This window comes from Atta cephalotes (assembly GCF_000143395.1).
Source record: "Atta cephalotes unplaced genomic scaffold scaffold00067, whole genome shotgun sequence".
Classification (NCBI taxonomy): Eukaryota; Metazoa; Arthropoda; class Insecta; order Hymenoptera; family Formicidae; genus Atta; species Atta cephalotes.
This window is the reverse complement of record NW_012130131.1, coordinates 686,044-703,323: the sequence shown is the minus strand read 5'-3', so window position 1 is coordinate 703,323 and position 17,280 is coordinate 686,044. Positions and strand designations below refer to the sequence as shown.

Here is a 17,280-nt window from a genome sequence, read left to right as displayed (position 1 = left end):
CTGCATAAATTACAAAGAAATTTATATCTTAGGCATCTTTTCGGTTTACATTTTATTTATATACATATATTTATGCAGTAGTCGCAATTAAACTTAAACATGTAATAAATTACAATAGGAATAGAAATACTTCTTCTATCGATAGTACAAATTATATGCAACACGTAATATTACGAGAATTGTCGACTAGTGCGTCGATTTGCGCGATTTGCGTTTTTCAATGCCGCTTTCGACAGCGATTTTAAAGACGCAATAGAAAAAAATTGCAACTCACGCGGTGAGTTGGTGAGACTACGACGAGGGTCAGTGATATTGGATTCGAAACGTACGAGATCGGCAATATCCTTCAGGCCTCTTCCCTTTGCATTCCTCGGTGGAGAAAGGTTTCCTCTCACTGGGCATCTTCGGGATAAAGCCATGAGAGGAGGTTTGCATGCCATGCTGCACGAACACGTTCGATATTCCGATATCCTGATATGGGGAGTGTTTCTCCTCGCGACATCCTTGCCTCCTCTCCGAGATATACACCCTCTTCATAGAATTTATTATCCGCTCTCAACCTGCGCTCTGTGCACTCCCTTCTCCCTTCTCTACGCTGAAACTGAAAACCCTTGGGGATCACCTTACTGAGGATTTGGCAGTTTCCATACCGCGATGGTGGCTGTTTTTCCACGAGACTTTCTTGAAAGAAATTTTGATCCAACCGAAGATTCCTAATAGTCCTTTCGTTCGCGGAAAAACCTCCGGGAGAGTAAAATCTCGTAATCGATCGATTGTCGTCGGTACATGAAACTGATAAAAATTTTACACGCAAAAATGGCTTTCTTGAAACAACTTATATTTACGAGCGCTTTTAAGAGCTAACCATTCGAATCTATCGGTGAGTTAATTTTTAATTTAGTAAAATTATTCAGTCTGAACTTTCGTAATGAGTCTTCTGTAAAATATTTTGGATCCGAGCTCGCGTATATTTATAACCATTTATTTCATCCAAAGTTATTTATCTGCTTGTTCGTGTTATTGTTGCAGAGATCCACTTCTTGATATTTTATGAGCTGATGACTTCGCAAGCACTCATCTCTGCATCGATTCGATCGAAGCACCGCAGTCTCTCTTCAGCAACGCTGAAGGGCCAGCGCACGTGATGGTGGGTCAGCGAAAAATGCGATAGGAACGAAGGGATTCGATCACGAGAGGACGAGGAAGAAAACGGGAGGATTTGTTGCCTGATGAGAGAGAGCACCATGTGCTCAATTGTACTGGTCTGGCGTTGGAGGGTTGCCCTCTTCAGCACGATGTTGCTGCTATTGTCCTGGGGAACAAACGCAGCGGAGGACTGCCCGAGCATGTGTGCGTGCAAATGGAAAGGCGGGAAGGAATGGGTTGAATGTGCGAACCGCGATCTCAAAGGATTACCGCAGGGTGCTCGAGAGGAGACGCAGGTGCTCGACCTGTCAGGCAATCATCTGGTCAACCTACCAGCGGAATGCTTTCGCGCCCTTGGTTTGATCAACCTTCAACGGCTCTATCTGGGCAAATCTCGAATTAATCAGATTGCCTCTGAGGCATTCGTCGGTCTGGTCGGCCTAGTAGAGCTCGATCTATCTGAGAATCAGATCGAACAGGTGCCTACGGATACGTTTGCGTCCTATCCGAGTTTAATGAGGCTTATATTGAATGGAAATCCAATCAGGGAAATTCGCCAAAACGCGTTTCTCCGTTTGGTGCATCTTACTAATTTGGAGATCAGTAAGTGCGTGATAGAGATTATCGAGCAGAACGCTTTTGAGGGCCTCCAGTCGCTAGAGTGGCTTCGATTGGATGGCAATCGACTCACCTACGTGCCAGATCACACTCTGCCGCTGGGGGGGAATCTCAGAGGATTGACTCTTCACAACAATCCGTGGCAGTGTGACTGTAGACTGAGAATAATGCAAACCTGGTTGAAGGAATCAGCCCCAGCAGCGCCGCAAGAGTCTGAACCCATCTGCGATTCCCCGGCGAGATTACATGACAAACAAATCAAGAGTCTTAAGATCAACGAATTAGCCTGTTTACCGCGTATCGATCTTCAAGATCATTTAGATATTTACGAGGGCGGGAATATTACTTTAAGATGCGATGTTCATGCGGTTCCGACTGCTAAAGTTACTTGGTGGTTCAATGGAGAACCGTGCGAGTTGCAACACGAAAATAATTCGATGGCTAGCAGTATTTCTATATTTCCAAGGTAAGCGAATTTTCAACCTCTATTATAGATCTTTATCCATGTTTTTTTGTTTCGAAATGTATTTTTTTACATCTATTTTAGGTACATCTATCGACAACGAGGTGGGACCAACATGAGCAGCACGCTGTTTCTCTACTCAGTCGAGTCGCTCGACGAGGGCACCTACAGCTGTATCGCAGAAAATAGCGCGGGTTCTGCAGTGGCAAATCTTTCTCTTCGTGTATTCTTTCGTGAGAAACCCACCGTAGAACCACCCTTCGATAATCCCGGTTCCGGTTATGTAGCCGCAATTGTTGCTGGCGCATTGGTAGGCACCCTTCTAGCATTGAGCTGTTTAGTGGGTAGCGTAATATACTGTGCGAAGAAGCGTCGTCGCGATCGGAAGCGCAATTCGAAAGCGTTGGTAACGCAGAGCAAATCGGTACTACCAATCACGAAGGATACTACTAGCAGTTCCTATCGGAAAGGTAACGGTAGTCTGATCGGAGGTCTTGAACATCAGCAGATGGTTTCGTACACTGAACGTGAGATCAACCGTGCGGCTACTTTGGAACGTCGGGAACACACCAGGAACAATCACTTGGATCGAGATGCATATTCAGTAGCGAGTCCAGTTGCCAAGTATTTAACGGAACCTGATCTAATCAATGAGGTACCCGAGAACTCCGAGGTGGGCTATGGTCAGTTGTACGGACGGCATCATCAGCGTGCCGGCGTTGACCGGCAGGTCTTGGAATACGACTCGGGCTATCCATTGCAACCCGATCTGCGGCCGCCACCGGTGCTATCACAGATGAATTACTTGGATCAGGATGGCTATCCGCTCAATTTTGGCTTGCCTAAGATCACCTTTAGTACTGCTAGCACTTTGCCTAGACTCCGACAACGTATGACGGAGCCAGGCTCGGCGGCTGCGCCGGCGGCCAGATATTCGCGCGAGGCGGAATTCCTCGCAAGATCACCGGGGTATGATCCCATTTTACCGCGAACCGATGCTAGGTACACCGCCGAAGGTTATCCTTATCCGGTGCATCAGCATCAACATCAGCATCAGCATCAACAACAACAACAGCAGCAACAGTCACAGACAATACAGCCACCATTATCAATTCAACCGGTTGAGCAACCGATTCAACAGCAACTGCCCATTCAGTCGCCAGTATCGCCAGTTGCTGTTTTCCCAGAAGTACCCTTTATACCATCACCTCCTGCGGCTTATAGAGGTGAAACCACTCCGTTATCACCGCGGTCTCTTCTCAGCAAAACTGCTCGCGAGGCCGCAGCTGCAGCTGCCGCGAGAGCGGAGGAACTGCAACCTCCGAATCATCCGGAAAGTCCTGATGAAGGCTACGTAGGGGACGCTATGGATGTATGAGGAATCCGAACCGGACAAGAGTCGGAGAAATGCGGATACATCTTGGATCTGAATAAAATTCCTAAATCGTGAATAAAAAAATTAATGTATCATTTGATTTTTCGAATTTATTCTTATTTTTTATTTACTGGGTCTATCTTAAAAAAAAAAAGAATAAGATTGTGATTGATTTTTTTTGCGGAAAATATCACGATTAACATTTTTTTTTTATAGAAGTGAACATTTTTATGATATCATACAAATTTTCTTCAAAATATATTATACTATGTAATTATTATTTATTACCCAATTTCTGCTAAAAAAGATTTTACCTTGCAAAAATAATTTAATTTTGAGAATTTATATACGTTGCATAAATATTTGAATATTTTTAGATCAGTTTATTCATTTCAAGTATAAAAAATTTATTTGAGAAAGAAATGTTCATCAAAAAACTTTTACTTTGTGTGTACATTTTCATATATGTGTTTCTGATGAAATTACAGTCAAGAGGCAAAATCTGTCCTCATTTTTTTGCTCAACATATTCAGCAAATAAAATAACGACATTTATATTTGCATAAAAAAGTTTGTGAATAGTTTTTATAATCTTCTTCCACGCGTCAAACATAAAGACCTAAGCGAACAACGAGATATCAAGAAGGAAATCTGTCCTCGTCATACTACCAGATTAATTCGCGGAGAATAACAGGGTCCAGGATGTGATTGGCGGAACAGGGCCACCCGAGACGGCACGAACAAAGGACTCGTCCTGGCGATGGAAACGTAATAGATTAATCAGAAGGCATGTCTCAAATGTCACTGTGCGCAGTCTTTGTCAGTGCCGGGAAGGATGGTAGAGATGTTCGCTAGAACGCGGTGATTTTTGCATTCGCGTATTCGAGGGAAATCGACTCCGAAAAATTTACGCGGATCACGTTTAAATGCGAAAAGTGCTTTTTCGGACACCAAGATGGCGACCGGATTTATTTAAACGGCGTGTCACGCTTGTGAAATACGACGACGTCTTTTGGACACGATCCAAGGAGAAACGTCGTTCGGTCGCGTTGAAAAGGAACCAAGATGGCGTGACTGATCCTTAAAGTGATAGATAAATGTTTGGCGGACTCGATCGAGTGAAACGCGCCTCATGGATCTCGCGCTTTCAGCATCGCGAACAAGAACGTGATTGGTGCTCAAAGCCGGGCTCCTCCGCTACGAAAATATGAAATTAATTAAATTTAATTGTTCATGTTGATCCCGTGAAAAAAAAAAGTCCGTTATAAACCGCGAAATGAATGAACGATATGGATGTAAAATAATAATAAAAGGAGACTATCCTTGTTAATTATAAATATTATGAATATTTGTGAGAATTTTTATATATTACTTGCTCTATCTTTTGTAACATAATTTTAAAAAATTGTGTTGCAGATTTGATATTATTATATCAAAAAATATATATAATTTATTGTTGTTTTTTTACGTGTTATGCTTGATATGATCTGGTCGCTTTGATATATTCTTAATGGCTCTTGGATTACTCCGATATGATTTACACAGCGTTATATTCTACACGTGATACGGGGTATTCGTGATTCGGAAATCTGCTCAAGTGCATCTTTGCACTCTCCTCAGTAGCACTTTGTGTGTATTTTATATTTTTTTAGAATAAATATCATTTTTATTTCTATTGAGGACCCTCTCGATCCTGGCGTTTTAAAGTGGAGATACAACTGTAGCGATTCTGCTGTAGTGATAATAATGTTAACTTGGTGTTTAAGACTGGCGAATTGTGCGAGATTAGGAGTGCCATCATGGCACTCGACCTGATGTACAGAGACCGTTGAACGTACAGGATGTTCTGAAAACAGTGTATACCAGAATCGGATTGTGGAGCGAGGAATTACAATAGCACATTTACTTCCAAAAAAATTTAATTTTGAAAATTTTTTAATGCAAAAATTACATTAAAAAAATCAAGATTTTAAGAAACTTGAGAATTAAAAAGAAGTCCGACAATGAATTTTATTCGTTGAGATATTAAAAATTATGATTTATTTAAATAATTCTTACTTCGTTGCTTCGTTATAGTTAGATTATTTATTTAAATTAAAAAAAATTTTGCAAGTTAATTCCAGCTCTTTAGAATGGTATACGTCTCTTCTAGGACGCCCCGTATATCTATATACATATACGTATATATAAATATACATATATACAGACACACAACACGGATAGATATATACATATTATATGACGCGAACATTGAAAAACACTAAACGGCAAAAAGATAGGTGGAAGTAGTTAATTTTTTAAAGGTGTCTTTGTGAGATGCGATTCGAGCTGGCTTCACCCTCTTAAATCATTGATCGATCTATAATCGATAGACATATAATGAGATGAAATTGACATTATTTCTACAACTAAGTGTAATATTTGTTGAAGTTTGCAAATTTCAATTATTTAGAAAACACTGATGAGTTGATGACAAATTATCATAACTGCAAGGTGGCGTCGGATGTGACAGAAGAATGTGCCCCCGAGAAAGCGTCGAGTCTTGGAGGGTTCTTTCATCGTCAGAAGTACCGGCGACGAGGAAACTGGTTTCCTTTCCGTTGCCGTAATCACGACGCGATTCACGGATGAACAGTGTTTGCTTTCCAGTCTGGCGACTCGCAAGGATATAGAATCCTGCCTGTGTCCTTTAAGCTTCGCCGTTGAGGTAACTCGAAATTTGTCTTTGCCTTCGAGTTTCGTATATAACAATATTTCATCTTGTTCCGGGGCAAGTAATTTATTTACATTTTGAGAAATTTCAGGCCAAACGAGAATGTTTGAAACAAGAAATGAAGAGAAATTCTTAGTATGTCAGGAAATTAAAAAATTGTTTACTTTAGTCAATTAAAATTTAACGTTTCGGATTATGTTAAAATTTAACAAACATTTTTACAAGTAAATTAATAAAACAAATAATTTAAATAACAAATTGGAATTAAAATTCTTTATATAGAATTCTTTATATAAAATAATTCATTAAAAATCTGTAAAATCCTTTTCTTTAAAATATAAGAATTAATATATTTTGAAGAAGGGCAATTATAGAATTTGAAACACGAATAACCGAAATACGTTTAAATTTGATTGTACGTTTTCGGAGTCGCCAACTTTCAGAGTCGAAATACAAGTTATATCGAGTTGTGAACGTAATTTTACGCACTGACGAAATTCTGTAAAAGGAGTTCTATATTTGTTGTTTCATTTAATTAGAACTTTTTAAATGAGCTTGCCAACGAGAATAACTTTAAACCGCGCGGTCAATTTTACGAATTTCAATTAATTTGCCGTGAATGGGCAGACTATTAGGCTGTGTTTTCGGAATAAAAACGTAGCAAAAATGTGGCATTTAGAATTTTTATAAATGTTTAATCAATTTTGAATCTGTTAAATAATTAATCTCTAATAAGATATTAAAAAAAAAATGTTTTCTTACATTATTATATAAATCTTTTTTTTATTTCTTAATATTTTAATATATTATATTTTAAACTTAATAGAAAAAGGAGATATGAAATGTTGCTTAGTTATTTAAATATTGCATCTTAAACGTTGAGAAGTATTCGGAAATGAAATAATTAGAAAACTCATACCTTTTCATGTAATCGCCATTTCCTTAAAGAATTTCCTTAAATGACCTCGCTTGCGGTTAAATAAATAACATCGTTAAATCGAGTTAAATTACACGAGGAAATGCAATGTATTTCCTAGAGAAGAACCTTTTAAAAATAATCATTTCAGTTTGTACATTAAAAAGATTAGTAACGGATGATTTAATACTTTTTAAAGAGAACTGATTTTTTTAAGATTGTATTTTCATAGGTAAAAATTTTTCATAGACTTCTCTAGATGCTTCATGCATATTTATTTGCATCGATTAAAATCTGGTGGAAAATAAAAATCCAACACATTCGAAACAATTCCTTTTTCGCGAAAAAATCTAAACTAGAAAGTTTGATTTTTTTTTGGTTTTTACTTTGACGCCATGCTTTCAGAGATTCGTTTTTTTCATAGATAAAATTTATCATCAATAGAATCTGTCGCTTCTTTCTTCGTGTATATTTATTTTTGTCGAATTGACGAGTGAGCGGTTAAACGCAGAAACAAGAAAAACACTAGCAAAATTTAACGATCTTGCTTGCAGGCGATATTGCATTCGCTGGTTTGCGGCTCGTCTGAGTTAAATGCATTCCTCTTTTTCTATCGATCCCTTTTTACTTCTTATTTATTTCTTTTCGCTTGTGCGCACTAATTATAATTGCGGTCGCGAGCTTGCTCAGTAACGATCTTGCTTTTTTTGTAGAAACGCGTCGGAAAGCTTTTCCGGATTTTCCTCGAGAATCCAAAGAGACATGAGATACATTTTTCGAAATGTATTTCATAAGAGAAAATTATACGAACTGAGTTATCTTTTCGTACAGACAATTCTCGATTGTTTCAATGACTTTTAATATTTTCCGTAGATGGAAAACTACAGGAACAAAATTCCGCTCTGATAAATCGGTCGAATTAAATTTCGCAAGGAAATCATACGCGCGGAATTTCATCGTATAAAGGCTTAGCGTCCCGAGATCGGTCGTGAATATTAATCGGCTTTCCTCTCACCGACTCTCACGCAGTGAAACATTCGTGCCAGGGAAAATCTCACGAGGAAGGCAACCCGTCCTATTAACTTCCCTCGCATTCACAACGTGCTGCTACGATGCTTTCCAGTAAATGTAATCACACGTCGATGCATTAATCAGCCGCTCGGCGAAACTCATCGTAACTCCATCCATCGGATATGCATGTCAGTTAGAAGTTAAGGGCAGTGACGTCGGACGATAGGATTTCTTGCTTAAATAGAAAATGCATCTATTAGAAATTACTGTATTTATATTTATTGGATTTAGATATTTTAATATTTCATATTTAAATCTCGTTATGCTTAACAACGTTTGTTTTAAAAGATTAAATGCTATTCATAACGAAGCAGAGATAGCAAACAGCCAACTGATAAATTTTGTTTATTTATTCTTTTTATAATGTATTTTAAAAGAAAAATATTTTACAAATGTGAGATCATGATATTTTATGTTGTGAGATTGATCAACAGAAAGTGTATGGCAAGATAGCGAAGGATGGGAAAGATAGAGAGAGAGAGAGAGAGAGAGAGAGAGAGAGAGAGGAGGGAGGGGGGAGGGGGGAGGAGGAGAGAGAGAAGAGAAGGAAAGAGAAAATAACATTAAGTATACATGAGAAAATGAGGGCTAAAGCCACATTCGAATCGATCTCTTTCGAATCCACCCATCCTGCCATTCCACTTCCCTCTTTCCACGTAAACCACCCTCCTTTTCTCGACCATAAAACTCCGCGAAGAGTTACGACTCTCCGACGCTCGCAGCACAATCTTGCATATATGGACAGGCGCACATATACACTCATTTACGTACTTATACATATACAAAAAACACATATACACATATACACACACGCGCACAGTTTCAGGTACACATGATTCCGAACGATTGAGCAATACGATTTGTATTACCGTGTATAACGTAATGTATTCGATTCTGCACATGTCGTATGTACTTTGGATGTAGCGAAGGATTTTTCACGACTGATATGAGATTAAAGGAATAAAAATAGCTTTTGTATTAAAAGCGTTGTTCTTTTTTTGCGAGTGTTACGTACATTTTTCCGTATTCCAGTTTCTGCTTGTTTCATGGAAGAAATTATGTACAAGCGTTCCTTTGTAAACAATCTTGGTTATCAAATATTATAATAATACGAAATTACGGGAAGTATTCTGTATAATTTCTATATTTCTTATTGCAAATATTTTGTTTTTTTTTTCTTAAAGATGATTTATTGATATTACAAACAATTTGAGAATTTTCATCAAAATCATCATCAAAACATTATCATACGAGAAAGATGTACATTAAAAATATATGTGTTAAAAATTCTTCAACTTTCATAATCTTTATTTTGTAAATTATTTTTAATTTATCTTTTCTTTATATTACAGTATCACATTTATTTGAAAATTTACTACATTTATTGCAAAAATAAATTTGGCCGTTTATATCTATTTACATTATTTATACAATCCTGATTGTAATATAATGATACTCGATTATAAAAGCAAGACAATCTTGTAACACATTTAACTCGTGAAAAGATTGCAGCTCGCAACTTGTATGCTTGCAGAGGAAATCGTCCGGGAGAAGTGTGGCAAAATAAGAAGATTTAAGAAAGAAACTCGACTCGAAAACACGCGCATAATTCGAGATATTTTTGTTCAACTTCACGTTCTATGATTTCATGATTTCCATCTAACCCATTGCCATTTAAGGACATCAGATTTTTCTGGTTACATGTTAACGAAAGGGGCCTTTTGACTGCAGACATTACAAAGAAAAACTATAAGGTAGCTTACATCCGGCTTCGCCTCGTGAAGATCTCTGAGAAAACTTAAGACAAGAAGCTAAGAAGTTTTTCTTTCTACTTCTATCTATAGATTGCAGGTAAGTTTAATACATACTGTTTTATATAGATAGGGTATCTACATATTGATATTATCGTATTTTCTGAAGAGTAAAAAGATCAAACATGTTTTTCTTTTGACAAAAGATTTCCGGAAATCCTTTTCAAGATATTTTTTAAGATACTATATTTTAAAATATTTATATATACAATATATGTGTGTGTGTATATGTATATGTGTGTGTATATATATACATGATTTGCTTACTAAATACATTACATAAATAGCTCTTTATAAAAACAGTGATGTTACAATTAGGTCTAATTGCATTTACAAATTTATTTATATTTTAGCTTTTGTGTAACAAATACATTTTCATAATGAAAAACACTTGAAGATATTTTATTATCAATTTGAAATCAAATTCTTTATAGGAGAAGTATATACTTCTCTAATAAATTATCAAGTTAATTTCAATAAAATATCTTGAAGTGTTTCATTATAAATATAAAAATTAGAATTAATTATAAAAGAATTATTAAAATTTTTATTCGAGAAAATAACAGATAAAATATTTCGAAAAATGAGACATTTTAAAAAATTTCATGATACAGGAAAAAGAGTTTATTTTTTTTTAAATATAATAATATTAATCTGTATCTCTCTTATTTAAGTAAGATTTATTTATAAGAGATTTTTCATAAAAAGGAATTGATAAGCGATATAACTAACATTTTATTGCATAGAAACGGAAAAAAACGCTTTCGAAAGTGAGATAACGAGAAATTATTGAAATCCAGAGTGACACACCTCGTATTACACGCGGTGCAATTATTTGCTGCTCCGACACTAATCGATGAGACGAATCGGCTTCGTAATTCTCTCGCGAGATGAATCCGACGTTTTATTAATGTCGCGGGTAGAGTTTTAATTATGAACACATTTATATATATACCGAATGGAGTTACCGATATCATGCTTAAAACGTATTGAAAGAGATGTTACCGTGTAATATTAGCACGTATAATACACGCGCATCTGCTAATGCAACTGAAAGTTTAATCACAACTGATAAGCTAAATCATAACAAATATTTTATAACGAATATAATCCATTATAACTGCTTTTGTGTTTGCGATGAAAGCATTTATTGTGCAGCATGCTTTTAAATATATTTTCAGCCTATACACACACACATCGTGTGTGCACACGTACGCGTTGCGTTGCATTTCCCACAATTTCAAGAAAATATTTTCGTGAAAATAAAATTTATAATAGCAATAAAATTCAACAGAAATAAAATTCACGATGTGGAAATGAAATCCACAACTGTGGATCGTGAAGACGTTCGTAGGAAAATATCGCAAAACTCTAACATGTTAAAATTCCTCCATAATCAATATTCTTTCATTTCGATGCCCCTTGGAAATTATTGAAATTTTGTGCAGTATCTGTTACTTAACAAAAATTTTATTTAATTAAATCGAATATTTAATTTTTCTTGTTTTCATGTTTCAGAAATATTTGTTGTTTATGATTCTACAAAGTTACGTGCATTCAATAAGTTTATATATTCCGAGATGCATATCTTATATTGTTTCGTTATTTCATCGGGAAAATTTTACGTATCAAAGAAGTAGAATTCACGGTTGTGGAACGACGACGTAACTCACTCGGGAAGAAATGTCACGAAACTCGTGCAGTCGATAATCTTTCACTTCGACGCTCTTCACGGCAGACTGAATCGTCTTCGTCTTCGACGGTTGTGTGCGACGCGAAACTCCTCTTCGCGTACCGTGAAAATAATTGGACAATTTTTGGTCGTTACATCGCCAAAGACTTGATCTCTCCTTCCCTCTCTCTTTCTCTTTCTCTCTCTTCAGAGATTCGCGCGTATTTGAAGAAACTTTCTTGGAGACTCCAGTCCTCATAAGATCCGATACCAGCTAGAATTGTTCGAGCGGGCCACGTTATAATATTCTGACAAATGACGATCAGGACGAGTTACGCAAAAAAAAGCACAACTATTCTGTGAAATAATTGGCTCAATAGCAGAAGAACCATCATAAATTTTGCAATACTTAATGATTCTTGTTATAGTTTATTTGGCTTTTAAAAAGCTAATTAAAAAAGAAGTTACGAGAAGAAAGTACGAGAAAAAAATAATTTGCGAAAATCAAAGTGTGAGTGTGTATGTAATCTAATTTTATATAAAGTCTACACACAGTTTGAATGAGGAACGTAATAATAACATTGCACTTGTGTATTAGAAATAATTAAAGACGTTCTGAAAATAACGTAAAATAATAAGTTAGCAGTATTAAAAAAATTTATTATTGCTTACTATATACATAATCGATACGCGGAATACGCATTGTTACACTCTCCTTCAATATTCATCCATTATTCTGCAGAGTACAGGTCTCTCACACGCATGATAAAGGCAACATGCAAATTTGTATACAAATGAAATTACAATAACCGTTCGAACTCGCATTAAATTGCTCTGCGTTAACATAAAATTACGAATTTATATCTCTGCATGTTCAACATTTTGAGCGACGCGATGCCACATTTATGGAAAAATTTCATAGATTTATGATTAGGCAAATGGATGTTATAATATGAATCGCGCTAATGTAAATTCTGCATTAAACTTTGAAAATTTTTAGCATAATAAACGTGACGCATACAAGTTTTTTTGAAATTATGATTCTGTAATTTAATCGTTGCTTAATGATGAGATCAATGTGTCTAAAAACTTATAATATAAATCTTATTAATGACATTACGGCACATAAAATCGCGCTAATGTGAACAACAAAATGGCGACTCGCAAAAAATTCGACCACGCGGTGTGACGACTGGAAATCTTTCGTAATAATTTCTCAACGATGTGAAAACGCCGGCTGAGTTTTATGGTGCAACCCCGACGGCTCCCCTCATTCGTCGCTATGAGCTATTTAACCACCCTATCTCTCTTTACGGATATTAAACCTCTGTTGGAGGCCGAGTTCGTTGTATCGAATAGTCGAAAACTAAGTGGGCTTTCAACCCATCCGGAACGTAAAGCATCCGATCGTCCTATAACTGCGAGACTGTGGAAATTGTAAAGTTGCGATTTTTAATACAGATGCTATAAAAGTGCCATAAATGAGAATCAGAACTAAAGTTACAACGTAAATAGGCTGTATAAAAATTGTTTATTTATTTAATCTTCTCCGCATGTATTTAATGAACTATATTCTGAGTGGAGTTTATAATGTGCTTTACAAAGGATTAACCCTTCGTGCACACGATGATTTTTCGGTTTTTTATTACACGCGATGAATCATTCGTGTCTGCATGAAAAAAATAGTCTAAAAATTTAGCTAGATGCAGATTTAAAAATAATTTTGATGCCATAATTATATAGTACACTCAAATAATTATATAGTACACTCAAAGTAGTAGCAAAACTTTTTGCAATATTGCTTGAGATTCTTACGTAATTATTTTGTTGATCCAACGAAATTATTTCTAGATCTGTATCTAGCTAAATTTTTAGATGTCTCAGCAAATCATTTTTTTTCATATGGATTAATTTTTATTACTTTTATAACAATTATTAAGTGACTTTTACATACTTTAACATCTTTAGAAAGTATTTGTAAAGTTGTGTATTATATATATTTAAAAAATGGAGAGAATAGAGGTTATTATCTAATCTGGTGCTCTTAATATTTAAAAAAAAAATTGCCTAATATTATAAAAAAAATACATAAAACATGAACTCATTTGTACATTGAAAAAAAATTTGATGAATTTTAATAAATATTTGTTTCAATAATATTAACGAAATATTTACCTACAGTAAATAAATATTTATTCAAGATAAAAAAATTATGCTTAATTCAAATAAAAATATATGTTTATATTTTAATAAATATTTCGTTAGTACTATTGAAACAAATATTTATTAAAGTTTAGTAAATTTTTTTTCAATCTATACTATACTAAAGATTAACGCACTGTAAAATTAGGCTAAAAATTTTGTTTAATTAGAGATTGTTAACAGATAATATAATATTATCTGTTATATTATCTGTTAACAGATTGTTAACAGATAATATAATAACAAAAAGACTGTCTGCAAATTCAATGATTTATCTACAGAGATTGTCTAAAAGTTTATAGAATTGGAAGCATACTTGCATCTTCATGGCGCAAGAAAATTCAAGAGACAGAATATATCGTTTCACTTATTATTTGACAATAATATTGGAAAGAAAAAGAATCGATTAATAGTTTCTAAGTATCCAATAATCGTATCAACTTTTTGTCTTCAATGAGAAGCTCGAACAATTCTATTATGATTGCTTGTGATAGAAACACCAGTTTGCTTCCGGTCGACCAACACGCCGGAAGTCGGTTAGCAGAGGTTTAATGTCCATAAGGAAGTTGAAAGGTTAAATAGCTCGTAGCGAAAGGGTTCAAAAGCCGTAAAACTCCGAGACGGAAATCTTGTATCGATATTCGTTCGCCGGCGAATCGAGTCATTTCGAACCGTCCCAGATCGCTTCAATGATCACCGGATGCATCACAGGAACGAGTCAAGCGAATTTCGAAACGATCGAAAATAGTGAACGCGTTCGAAACTTTACAATGTGATATTGCTGTCATTATTATATTATCAAAGCGCTGCCGATTACGCTCTTTAATATTCTGAGTAAATTTTAGTAATGAAATGAACTGCAATCTGAATATTAATATTACTGGAATATAAAGTACGTACACAATTTTAATGAAATTATATAAGCCTCAGAAAGATCTTTTTAATTATGCGTTAACTGTGTGTAAAATTAGTGACACAATTTGTGAAAACGATATAATAACTAAATGAGAAAGCTGAAAACGGTATAAGAAAATAAACTTATTAAATATTCTCCTCTCAATAGGATTTTTTCTCTGTAGAAATTTGCTCCAGTTTGTCAGAAAAATGATCTGCTTCGATTTCATCGCGAGTATATTAAGCGATTTCGATGTCGCGAATTATAAACAGGAAATTAAACGGTACGTTCCTTGGTATGGCATGCAAAGTTTCCCTCTGAGATCGTCAGAGGATCGCCTCCCTTTTCTCCTTTTTGTCTCTCGATTTGACGTAAATGCGACTGATTTCAGGTAATGTCGCGAGCGGGAAATTAGAACGCGAGTATATTGCACGGAAGTGCTTCGCTCTTATGCGACTCGAGGCGGAGCTCCTCATGGGACTCAATTACGAACGCCGTCCTTAGCTCCGGCTTCGCTCAGCGAAAGATTTTTCCAGGGCAACGAAGCAAGTTTTCACACTAAATGCGCCACTTAATCCCGTGAGTATGTGCTCACGGTGAACATGCCGTTCACTTCAAAATTATACCCATCCTGCATACCGATCGTTTATGGAGTGCTGCTTTATGAGTTTAATCGATTCCCTAGCTAAGTTGAATTCAACAACGCGAATGAAAAACTTTACGATTCTGAACTATTTGTGGTTCAAATATTTTTCTCTGTCTGTAATATAATTTATCGTCTTTCTCAGAATATTTTGTTTTCTGAACATATAATACGAATAGACAATGTAATTTTCTCTCCAACTATCATCGTTTTTTATCGTAACGACTCTGTTCGCGTCCATTTCGCAAAGTCGCAGTTGATTCGCGCAGAATTTTACGAGTCGACGAAACCTGTAAAGAAAGTTTTCAGATGGAATCCTTCTCGCCCTCTTTCGCCTCTTTCGCCTATTTCTTACTTCGTGAGTCCTCCAAGGCTTCTTCTTTTCCTATCTAGCCGCAGCCTTTTGGGAGATGTCGTTATCGGTCTTCTCTCCTGTCGTTCCCTTGCAGTGAGAGCGCGATATCGGCTGTGCCTTCTCCTGGTTTATGCTTCTTGTCGGACGCCACGTACTTTCGAGGAGTTATCTAATCCGCATTCAGTTCGTTTCCGAGTTTTTGTTCCGTTATCATTCTCGTTAGATATCTCGACATAAATAGTTTAGAATGAAAACACCATGATCTATTTTCCTATAGAAATTGAGATTTTTATCATTTTATATACGTCTCTGTGTAGAGATCAAAGAACTTTGAAAACATTTTGTGTGTTCCTGGAAGGATTGACCTTCTCTCATTGACTTCGGTTAGAACGTAATTAGGTATGCGAATATATATGATTGGTGAGAAGCGTCAAATGAGTTACAGAGAATGCAAAGGGGATGATAAGTCATAAGTGGATCATCCTAATAACGCTTCAACAAAGTTGGCTTCGAGGTCGCCATTTGAAATCTACTTTTAGACGCTTACCAGAAACGATTCCAGGAAACAATCGTCTACTCACCTTCTTTCATTTCTATGAGAGATTCGAGCAGTAGATTTCCTCGTTAAATTTCCAGCGACGAAAATTTTCCGAATCATACACCTCAATAAGGGCATTGCAGCGAGACTCGATTGAATGTGATTGACAGAGAAGTTTTTTGAATCGCGAAATAATTTGATCATCTACTTATACAAATTTATCTCTCGAGGCTTATAATTTATCTACTTTTATGTGATCTACTTACGCGTATTATACGTAAGCGGTCTCTGATAAATCCGTGCAAAGTCTAAAATATAGCATCACTAATACGTATCGAAATTATTTTTAATATCCGGCATTCTTGAAGGATTGCACATCAAATTTCAATAAGATGGATCCACTACTTCGTGTTTGACGTTCATTTGAATCGATTAAATACCGTGATTTGTGAAAAATGAATCAAAGAATTTTTAGTGTTACCACAAAATTGTTCGATTTACGTTACGAAACTCTTTCTCCAAATTTGGATTTCGTAGGGGATTTGATTCAAATAAACACCAAACACAGAGCAATGGTTGTCATCTTACTGAAATTTGGTGTGTGATCCTCCAAGAGTTGCCGGATACTAAAAATAATCTCTATTTGCATGGAATTATCAGACTGTCCACGTAATTATTATTGTCTAATTTTTAATTACTATTGTCTATTTATCTAATTGTAGACACAGATTACTATATATATATATATATAAATTCTATGCTGCACATATATATATATAAATTCTATGTTGCACACACATATATATATATATATATATATATATATATATATATATATATAGTATAGAAGAGAAGTATACGTA

The 17,280-nt window shown here is 35.6% G+C and overlaps 1 protein-coding gene across 1 annotated transcript; it reads left to right on the top strand.

Moving 5' to 3' along the window:
- The first annotated feature begins 1,244 nt into the window (after positions 1-1,244).
- LOC105623880 (leucine-rich repeat-containing protein 24) lies at positions 1,245-3,605 on the top strand. The gene is made up of 2 exons (XM_012205253.1): positions 1,245-2,230; positions 2,312-3,605. The coding sequence occupies exons 1-2, from the start codon at positions 1,245-1,247 to the stop codon at positions 3,603-3,605; spliced, it is 2,280 nt and encodes a 759-aa protein (XP_012060643.1).
- The last annotated feature ends 13,675 nt before the right edge of the window (positions 3,606-17,280 follow it).